General features: G+C 39.6%; 1 protein-coding gene across 1 annotated transcript; it reads right to left on the reverse strand.

Moving 5' to 3' along the window:
* Positions 1-4,884: 4,884 nt before the first annotated feature.
* Positions 4,885-8,350, reverse strand: LOC306902380 (uncharacterized protein). The gene is made up of 8 exons (XM_079470898.1): positions 7,985-8,350; positions 7,368-7,465; positions 7,164-7,285; positions 6,863-6,961; positions 6,528-6,724; positions 6,381-6,444; positions 6,236-6,298; positions 4,885-6,145 (listed from the first exon to the last, which is right to left on the reverse strand). The coding sequence occupies exons 2-8, from the start codon at positions 7,438-7,440 to the stop codon at positions 5,366-5,368; spliced, it is 1,398 nt and encodes a 465-aa protein (XP_079327024.1). The 5' UTR covers positions 7,441-7,465; positions 7,985-8,350; the 3' UTR covers positions 4,885-5,365.
* Between the last annotated feature and the right edge of the window lie 3,182 nt (positions 8,351-11,532).

Here is an 11,532-nt window from a genome sequence, read left to right on the forward strand (position 1 = left end):
AGCAAATCAAAAAATGTGGTCGATATAACAAGAGAACTGACCTCAATAATAGACGAGTTATGCTCGCAATGGGTTTTAAATGAGATCTGTGGTATCTGTTGGACAAGACCATTGGCTTTCTGCGTTTACTGCCGATCTCCTGTACCGAGCGTGTCTTAAGACTTACCGCTAATGCTAGAAAAACACAAGCTAATCTGCTACGCTAACATACGTGGCTTCCAGCTCTACACATTCATCATCATCATAATAATACCCTTTCATAATATCCCAGCATGCTACTGCACCCTAAACCGACTCAGCCTTTAAAAAGTTCGGGTATGATTTCACTATTTATTTTTTACAGTCAACTGAATATCTTCCTGCTATAGATCTAAACTGAAAATCAAGGTAAAATAAAATAGAAAATTCAAGCTCGAGTTATTGGGCCTCACACAGTACGGGCCTTGACGGAAGGTGTTTGTTTGGACATATATTTCTCAGGTTCAGAACAGGGATAATATGAAACCCACCTGACCGAGTAATGACAAAGGCATGGTCAAACATCCGAAAAAACTCAGATCAATTCTACGTTTCCCACACTTCATTGCAGCGGAATGTTCAGCGTCTGCTTGGCTTGTAAGCGGAGAGCTGGATTTCTTCCTAAATCTCACAGTTAATGAACTCTATTTGTTCAGAATGTTAAAGACTTTGGGATAGTTCACCCCAAATGAAAATTCTTTCATCATTTATTCACCCTCTCGTCATTCTAAACCTGTATGACTTCCTTTCTTCTGCAGAACACAACTCGATATTTTGAAGAAGGTTTGAAACCAAACTACATCGGCCCCCATTGACTTCCACTGTATGGCCACAAAACCCCATTCCTTAAAATATCTTCTTTTGCGTTCCACAGAATAAAAAGTCACATCATTAAAAGATAAAGAAATGTGTACCTCTTTAAAGAAACACTAGAGAACTTTAGCTTATGGTTTGCGTGTTGTGTCTTAAAAACGGCGGCTGCTTACATGTTGCTAAAAGCGACTACTTCCTTTGGCGGAAACGTTAGTCGTCATGGTGCATATAAATAATGCAACACGGGCACAAATCTCTTAAAACGTAGATGCGGATTCATTCACGGAGTAATTACTTACCAGGGAACACATTTTTAATAAAGTTTAAAAGAGTTGTCGAAGGCTCGGTGATGGTGACGTTAATATCGAGCAACCTTAAGTGTATTCTGTTTGTAGCATCGTATTAGCTTTTTATTTCAGCCGATTGCTTTTCGGCTTCAGAAGTAATAAATGTGGTGTTCATTTGTAAAGATTATCTTGATAGACAAAACGTGTAAACATCATAAACCTTCTTTTTTTGCGATCTCCCAAAAGTCTATGGGGAAAAATGCAAGAGAACCAGTGCGACGCTTACTTCTGGGTAAGCCTACAAAAATACATCATCTCTGAGGTACAGGATACTGTTGCTGTATAACATTTACATTTAGGCATTTGGCAGACGCTTTTATCCAAAGTGACTTACATAGCATTATCCTAAACATTTTACATAGGTATCAAACCCACAACATTGCGTTGTTAACGCAATGCTCTTACCACCAATAGTCTACATGCATGAACTAAGGAATCAGCAACTTTTGACCATAAAACATTTATTGTGGTTTGGTAGTCATTGTTTACAAGCATAACACTAAATTCATGACGAGGCACGATCATGCTATAAGCTATTGAGACCCGGTGTTCTGACAATTTATGCTACCATTCCTCCCCTACCCCAACCCTTACACCTAAATTACCCCAACCCAATCACAACACGAGGGTAGCAAAACTCATTTTAGAGAGATTATTTTAAGGGTAAGGGTTAAAAAAAACTCTGTAGTGTTGCTTTAAATTGCCTTATTTCTTTACTTCACCATATTAAAATTTGTTTTATCACAGTGTTTTCTGATTAAATCAAAAGATCTGTCGTAATCAGAAACCATGCTCTACACTTGGACAAGGAGCTCTACTTTTATACGGCTCTGTCATGCAGTTCAATCGATAAAATGAAAAGCATATAGCAGATGGTTGGTGATAACACAAAAATCTTTCCATCTCAGTCATGAGGTCATCGAGACACATCTGCTCGACCGAGTCACGTGTGACGGGTATGCCATGTAGGTTACATCATAGGGGAAGGTGTATGATTTAACGCCACAGTCCTGAGTTTCTAAAAAGTCCTTTGATAGCTGTGGACACTGGAAACAAGCTTGTTGGTACAGCTGGATGACTTTTCCAGGCCTCACCAAGCTGGTTCAAATATTTAAGGCTCCCATCTTGGTCTAACATGCAAAGACTTTCTGTTCCAAAGCAACGTCTGTCCACTAGAAAAACAATCAAGGCTAAATTTCACATCCTGGCCTCTTTAAACCATTCAGTTCATTTGGAGTTTGAGGCCAAATGTGATATAGATCTTTGAGATTCACAAATGGATTTTCCAGATATGGACTTTTATCAGGAAGGTATTTCTTTAGAAAAGATAGAACTGTTTTTATCTCTAATGAGCATATGATAAAAACAACAATGTGAAATGATTTTTGTGCAGTTAATGTTGCCTTGGGGCAATAACAACAACTACATTCTTGATGGCAGTTTTTTCTACCCTATGGCCGAAATGCATAATGGTTACAAACAGGACTTTTCATCATTATCCATTGACTTCTAATATTTACACAATAAAAGAACTGTGCCAGTGACACATTGCATGAACATTTCTGCAGCCGAATCACAACCATGCCACAACCTTACAGCACTCTTATTGCTTTAGTAAATAGCGTTAGTAAATTTAATACATTTCTTTATAGGTTCAGTGTGTGAAATTTAGCAGCATCTAGTGGTGAGGTTTCGACTTGCAACCAACGGCTCACTTCACCCCTCCCCCTCCGTTTTGAAGCCCCTCCCATGATGCAAATTCGTGTCTGTAATGAAGCGAATTTCACGCACGAATGATGCGAGTAAACTCAAAATGTACAAGCGTCCAACTACACGTGAACAGCACGATTTACCGCGTCTGGTGTGAACACTCTATAAGATGATGTCACGTTTTCGCTTCTTTGCCAAAGAAGATAACTTGACGCACTCTGTAGAGAAGTTTGTCCCTTTAGGGCTACTGTAGAAACAACATGGTGAATCCCATGCAAGGGACCCGCGGTGTATGTAGATAGAAATAGCTCATTCTAAGATAATAAAAACATAACTCTTTATTATGTAAGATTATGTATATTATATTGCATTTTTCAATTCAATTCGATTGTATTTATACAGCGCTTTCAAAATGTGCATTGTTCCAAAGCAGCTTTACATGAGAAAATAACTAAAACTGAAAAACAGCACAGTGGATGGTGTTTATAGAACAAGCAAGAATATTCTAGCAAATAATATCTAATGTCAGCAGCCTCCCGGTGGTTTATTTTGCACATTTTGCCTGAAGTGAATGCTTGACTGAAAAGATGTGTCTTTAATCTAGATTTAACATGGGCGAGTGTGTCTGACCCTCGAATAGTGTCGGAAAGGCCATTCCACTTTTGTGAATAGATCCTCCAAAAGTTACACACTGGACCTTTAAAACACAAATTACTGAAATAATTGCAAATGCTCCGATACTTGATTACACATTTTTGGTACACAATGGTGTGATATGATCTTGTCTTTACTCTGTAGGAGTGTGGAATACGGTCTGAAGGCATTTCGTCAGAAAGCGTCTCAAAGTCATTATGACTGAGAAAATGTGAAGAAAATTTCCAAAACCAACTGTTTTGAAAGTGTAACTGGCATCAACACCGATTTGATCAGAACCAGCAGAAACCTGTTGATGTAAGCCCGGGGGAGGTTGTTACCCGTCGTATAAACTCACATAGCCTTGGATCATTTGTTAACCACTTTTGGAGTATCTCACAATCTCATCCACCGTTTCCAAGCCAATGATAACTACAAGCTGTGAAGTGTTAATTTGCTCTCTCTCTCTTCCACCAAAATTCTAACTTTGTAGCCATCATTTGGATGTTAAATTCAACTAAACCCCTAATAATCTCCACAGTTATCCCCAACAACATTGATGAGCACAGGATGAAAACATGAAAGAGTTTTTGGCCACCACTTACTACCATAGTTGGATTACTAAAGTAGTCAAAAGTGCCCCCAACTCTTTGCTGTCCTACATTCTTCAAAATATATTTCTCGGTGTTTATCAAAACAAGGAAATGACACGGATTTGGAACAACTTGAGGGTGAATAAATAATTCAGAATTTCCCTATTAAGGTGAACTATCCCTTTAAGGAGTCCTTTATGTTGCTGAAGTCAGAATCCACCAAGAAACCACCTACAAACATTCATGCTTACAACCATCAAAGATTTCCATAAACGGTCAATACTCAATACGGACATTTTAGCAACGGAGTTCCCGCCTTCCGTACAAAGAGCCAATGATCGATCGGTAAAGTTTGATGACCTATAATAATATTATAGTCTTGTTTTATTGTAGTTTCAATAATATTATGAATAACCATTTATTTTTATATTTGTCACTTTTGTTTAAGTTTTAGCTATTATGGTATGTGCTTTTGTTATTGTATTATTTATTTATTTACTGCTACTTACATTTATTTTATTTATTAGTTTTGTTATTTTGAGTTTTGTTGATTTTCTTTCAGTAAATCAGTTTAGTGCCTCAATTTAAACTTATTTAAGTCTATCGCTAAGGCAATGTTTAATCCAACATCACTAAATGTGAAAAAAAAAACACTCTTCCAGACCGGCTGCTGGGTTGCACAGTTCAACCACACATCATACCGAACATACACTGTGGCAATTCATAGATATTACAAAATAGCCTAAACACTGCACAACACAAACCCAGATAAATGTAGGAACAGTTGAAAAACATTTATTCATCGCCAGACAAAAACACGAAACCAAAGCCAACACTAACGTCAGGACTGAACAGACCACAAGTAAACCATTACACGAGGGTGCTTAGCAAAACACTCTTACTGAAAACATAATACATTATATAACGTGTAGAACAGACGCACTTCACGTATTACCGTAAAACTGCTGAGTAAACAAACATAATTGCACTTGATTTGTGAATACCACCATTCAGTGTCCGTAAACGTGAAACTCAAAATGTCCACAAGAGGGCAGCAAACAAAGTCTAAAAGGTTCATCTAAAGTTTAAACAAAGTTACTGCTATGAATTAAAAGAAGTTTTCAAAAAGACTGTCCTAGATAGGACCTTTAATCCACATGCGTTATAAAATAAACACCTTTAACAATACGAACACGAGGTGAAAGAAATATAAATATCTTTGCGATTCAAAGTATTTCCTGAGAAGATACCTCACTTGTCTTGTTTGGCAGCGATTCTTTTAGAGCGCCGGAGACCCCCGACATCACCCTCCGTTTTTGAGGCTTTTAGGCCTGATCGAGATGTAGGTGGATTTGGGGCGAGTGATCCTTTTGGGGCAGATCGAGCAGGAGGGGGATTTGGGATAGAGGAGGGTTTAGGGGCAGCAGACGCTTTTGGGGCAGATGTAGGCGGTTTGGGGGCAGATGATCCTTTTGGGGCAGATCGAGCAGGAGGGGGTTTTGGGACAGAGGAGGTTTTAGGGGCAGATTTAGGCTGTTTGGGGGCAGTTGATCCTTTTGGGGCAGATCGAGCAGGAGAGGGTTTTGGGACAGGGGATAGTTTAGGGGCAGTAGAAGCTTTTGGGGCAGATGTAGGCGGTTTGGGGGCAGTTGATCCTTTTGGGGCAGATCGAGCAGGAGAGGGTTTTGGGACAGGGGATAGTTTAGGGGCAGTAGAAGCTTTTGGGGCAGATGTAGGCGGTTTGGGGGCAGTTGATCCTTTTGGGGCAGATCGAGCAGGAGAGGGTTTTGGGACAGGGGATAGTTTAGGGGCAGTAGAAGCTTTTAGGGCAGATGTAGGCGGTTTGGGGGCAGATGATCCTTTTGGGCCAGATCGAGCAGGAGAGGGTTTTGGGACAGGGGATAGTTTGGAGTCAGCAGAACGCTTTGGAGAGAAAGAGTCATAAGAAGAAGGTTTTGGGGCAGATTTGGCGGTGGTTGGTTTAGGACCTCTCTGGACTTTTTGTCGTGGTTTGGCAGAGAGTGGCGCCGCCTACAGGTCAAAAATAGCATATTAATTTGAATTAATTTGAATGAAAAAACATCTTTAGTATTTATGCGGCAACATGTGATGGATGCTTGCCTCCTTAACCGACAGCTGGGATTCCAGTGCAGCTACACCCGCAGTCAGTTTTTGTACGTTTACCTTTTTAAATCAAAAGAAAAGATAATCTCAAGTGCAACGTGTTACAATGAGATCAATTTCACACAACGATCCAGCAAATCACCTTGATTTGGTCGATGTTCACTTTACAGGAGTCAGTGTCCTTGTCGAATTGCTCCTGCTTTTTTCTGTAACCGAATGAATCTTAAACATTACGGACAAACTTTCCCATTTAAAGTCCGCAGAAAGCGTGGATCTGTTGGATTCATACCTCAATGCATGTGCTTTTGTCACCTCTGTGTTGAGCTTGCTGATGTTCGTCCTCTCTTCAGAAGTAAAATGCTGCACATCGGCCACCTTCAGTTGAGCTAGAAGACCTTTGAAATCGAGCCCTTCGAGCTCAGCGGAGCTTTGTGACTTGAGGAGTACCTCCTTAGACATTTCCTGCACCCGTTCGCACGACGACACCTGAAATATCCATTCAAAAAATATATGCGTTGTGTGATCATCGCATTATGAAAATGCACAAAAGTCGGAAAGAGAATAAAGCATTCAAATTTCGAATTTGTGAGAAACGTGTATGTGGGCGTTATGCTCTTGTATCACCTTCGAAAGCTCTGCTTGTATTTTTCCATGGGCAGCGGCAGCCAAGTCGCGCAGTTGCTTAGTGCTGTTGAGAGCATTCTGCACATCACTTATCTCTTGCTGTAACCAACAGGGTCATAAAAATTGTAAATAAGATGCTTACTGCCCAAGCATACATTTTTTAAAAGCCGAAATACACAAGGGAATAATGTGTGCAATGCATTTGATCTTCCATTTCCAGTGCGACAAGCGAACCTTGAGCAATACGCATTTAACAGCTTTGTTTTATTTTAAGTATATTATTCCAGGCCTAATCATTCACCTGAAGCAGCTGAACCTTCTTTTTCCATTTAGTTTGATAGACAAATTCCAGGTCCGTGTCAGTCCACTGGTAACCCTGCATTCCCTGGATGAAGGTTTCCGGATCTGCATTCCCAGATGTCGCTTGACATTGACAAACACAAAAGTGAATATTAACGATATGTAATACAAGTATATAAACAAGTTTAGATTCACACATCGACACCTGTCGCAGCTGTTAAACTGGACCTTCTGACAGACTTCCTTTCGTCTTTAACGTTAGGGTTCACTTGATCCATTGCAGGAACTGATTATAGTCATTTCCTTGAAAAGAAAGAATTATACATTCAATTGGTGTTTTTTTTTATTTATAGTGATTATATAAATACATTTCTGTACAATACTAGGCATTGTATCCGCTCAAAACACATTCAGGTGTTAATAAAATGTACTATGCTTTGTTTTCTATATGTTATTTGTGTATATTTATTTATTTTTTGTATAATAAGGGGCTTGAAGTCAACAGAGTTGACAGTATTACATTTAACTTTGGCAGGGCCAGATTATCCAATGGGCATTATGGGGCATGCGCGCAACCTTCCTTTTTAAATCAAATGGAGATACTGAAGACAACATGCTAACTTTCATTGTCAAGTACCTTTGTTTTAGAAGTGTGTATACATATATATATGTGTGTGTGTGTGTAGAATAAGGGTAGGCCTACATCAATATGCTGGACCTTTGTTTGCTTTTAGCAAAACATCCCAATGAGAGTTAAGTGGACACATAGTTTACGCATATGATGGACACAAAGGCCCACTCGTGTGCTCAAAGTTTGTTTACCTGTGTGCACGGCTCGTTGTGATATTGTTGAACCTTCTGCTTTGTTTATTTGGTCGGAGACTCTGTCAATATTGGATGGAGGTGTTCGCTCTTACTGTCGTCCCACAGGTATAATGTTCAGACGTTTGTCGATGATTGATTGATCTAATGAAGGCGCGTCGTGCGCATCCAGTTTGCGCACATTTTTCGTGCGTTTATTTCTGCCTCCCTTTAAGCTCATATGAGCTGTCGGTAATCTCAGGTCCTAGTATATGTATCTGGTGATACGTAAACAACCAAGCTTCAAACCTGAGACTGACACAGTCTGCAAGTCGTTCCACAATCCCGAGTTGTGTGCTGAGAGGTGGCGGTGGCATATGATGACCAACAGATGGCGACATTGGAGACGCTTGTATCGCGTTGATTCTTTTTACTTTTGTGCATTTCCAAACACTGGACGTATTAGAATATCATTTTATTTAGAAGAAAGTTTATTCAAATAATTTGCATTCAAAGAAAGATAGACAACAATAAAAACTTTATTAAAATATTATTTATAATAAAACAAACAATATGGTGTGGTTATAGTACACAGCGTGCTTATCCATTGCCACACATTCATAACAACAGCTGTAATGGTCATAATCACAATTCAATTATGATGCAATTTTATTCCGTTAACGCAATGTCTAGAATCAAATGAGTTCAAATGAGTTGTTTTATGTAAATTATTAAATAGCATGGCAGATAACACAAAATATAGCTGCAAGCAGCAATTACGGGCTCAAGGCCTAAAAGAACACAAAGGGAAATCTACGTACATGTGGATATATTTGATGATGTGCTTTTGAAAAGTATCTTGTCTGTTTTCAGAGTATGACTATTTTCAAACTAGATGCAAAAACATGCTGCTATGTTCTTCTGTCTAACTAATCATTACACTTCTGTTTGCTTCATTTGTACTTACTGTAATAGCACATAATTTACAAAACTGCAGCTTATAAATATTAAAATTAATTGACGTCAACTAGATTGTGACAGTAAAGACTGGCTGATGGGGCGTCTCTTTCGATGCTGAAGGCAGTGCATCAAGAACTGATGGCTCCCATATATCATCCAATCAGTTCCTGATGCAGTAACACCAACATCAGAAAGTTCTCAGACATCAGACCCACTCAACTTCCTCCAGTATCATCACATCAGATACGCTTTACCAAGTGTGGTCATATGGTGACGGATGGATTGATGGAAGAACTGAAAATGTGTGATTCTTTGAGTTGTAAATCGATGAATAATTGAATAACTCGAGCACTTTGAATACTTCCCTTGCAGCACAGCTACACCCTGTGTAGTCACAAAAGGCAGATTCTATTACTTCACCTTTCTTTCAGTTGGATTTGATTACATTCCTCTCCCCCGTCAAGTGAAGTCGTTGTGGTGTGTGCCAGCTGTGAATGAATGTAGCAGGTCGCTGCACGTGACAGAACCCCAGCAGCACCTGTGAGAGGGGCGATACGCTACTCACAGTTGCCAGCTGAGATTATGCCAAAAGTCAGCCGTTCGGTACCACAGACAGTCAGCAGGGGGCGCAAAGACGGTCACGTCTCAGGGAGGGTAGCAGATTTGAGAACTTTAGTTAATTGAAACAGTTAGAAAACAATGTTTGGGCTTAGTGGAACTTGAAGCTGTTATTGTAAAGCAGCAGATAAGCATTTTAGCATCAACATATTAGCATAGATCTACTGTTGCGCTAAATCAAGACCAAGTTGTTTTCTCTGTCGGCAGGTCAGGTTTTAGGTGTAAACAGACTACTCAACCCCTACAGGTCAATGTGAGACTGTAATCACATCACAGTTGCCTGCAGAGATTACCCAGTCAGCTCATTGTATCTTTAGCCTTGTGGTGGCTAAATTATAAAAAAAATTGGATGCATGCATGCTTGTGTGTGTGTGTTTTGTCAAAATCGCATGCGAAGTGTGTCGTAAACAACCACTCTAATCCATTAAGGCAGAGATCCGATGGCAAGGGGCAGTAAGCTGAAGGGCGTCTCCCCAAAGCATCTGGCGTGTGTCCCCCAATAACCCCTCACCCCCCCCCCCCCCCCCCGCCCCTAAACTACAGCACTCACACACACCCCTGCTCAGCGAGGCTGCGATCCCGCTGTCATCAGGGCCCACCGGTCGCCATGGCAAACTCACAGGAACCTGTGCCTGCATTGTCCAAGCGTCCGATGTGTATGTCCCACTCACTGTCTCTTCTTTAGAGTCACGGCTCAGGTTCTTTGACACCTCTGAACGCTGCAACAAATTGAGAAAGACGGCGTTAAAGCTTAGAAGAATGGAGAGCGAGAGAGAGAGAGAGAGAGAGAGTGGCAAGTTCTGTGTTTGTTAGACTAAGTCTTGTACACCAGATCAAAGACCAGTTCTTCCAAAACTAGTAGACCGTTTACAAAGCTTGATGGCCTTAGCTTTTGTGAGAGTTGTGTATACTGACCATTCAAACCATGGCTAAAAAGGCGATTTACTACTTGAGCACCTGATATGAAACAACAAAAATACAAATAAAACATGAGCTTTACAGTGTGTTCCGGTTTGTACTTTTACTGAATGCATGTTTTCATTAAGTTCAATTACATGTATTTGCAATTGTGAAAACTATAATTATTGTGTAAAAATGATCATTATACATTTCCAAATCTTTAATTTCTCTTGCACAGTTTGCTTGTTTCTTCAACCTCATGAATAAGTTTATCTTGTTGAACACAACAGGAGATGTTTGGCAAAATGGTTGAGAGCTGCATCAACATTCTGCAGAATTTCATCTCATGTCTCACATGGTTATGCAGTTTAATAAAGGGCCAATGATAACAGAATCATCTCAATTATTCAACTTCATTTTTATTCAATATCTAGTTTACATTTAGGATATTATTGACTGTCGAAACTGGGTCAGCGATTGCCCATGCTGACTTGCTAACAAAAGAGTTAAGTGGTGGAACAACATCTGCCCTTGTTATCTTTTTATCTGTGATGAAGCTGTCTGCAAAACAGTGATGTTTTTCAATTTTTTGTCTAATATTGTGGGTTTTTTTGTGTGTACGTTCTGCCTTGCGCTTTATGGTTTGCGATCCGAAACTTTGCATGGGGGTAGATGTGGCTCTTTTTAGACCCAATGAAGGAACGTAAAGAAACCAAAAGAAATGTAACAATTTTAATCTACAACTTATTGTTTACTTGATTTATAAAGGTGGCCATTCAAATGTCAAAAGTCGTATTTCACATTGGGTCGTCTCAAAACAAAAACATGCCCCTCCCATTTACTCTCAGTGTCTTATGTGTCATGAATATCTTTTCACGTTTCCCATTCTGCTTACCACTGAACCTATGATACTTTATTCTTAGATGACCAACATCATATTTTAGTAAAATTGTATTTCATCTGCCCTTTGCTTAATTAAATTTTGCGTTTGTCTACAAAGATCGCAAACTTCATATGGGTGCAAATGTGGCTATTTTTCAACCTACTGAAGCAAGACATTGAAACAGAAGGAAATGTAAAAATTTTAATCA

The sequence above is a fragment of the Barbatula barbatula genome, assembly GCF_947034865.1.
Source record: "Barbatula barbatula genome assembly, chromosome: 13".
Lineage (NCBI taxonomy): Eukaryota > Metazoa > Chordata > Actinopteri > Cypriniformes > Nemacheilidae > Barbatula > Barbatula barbatula.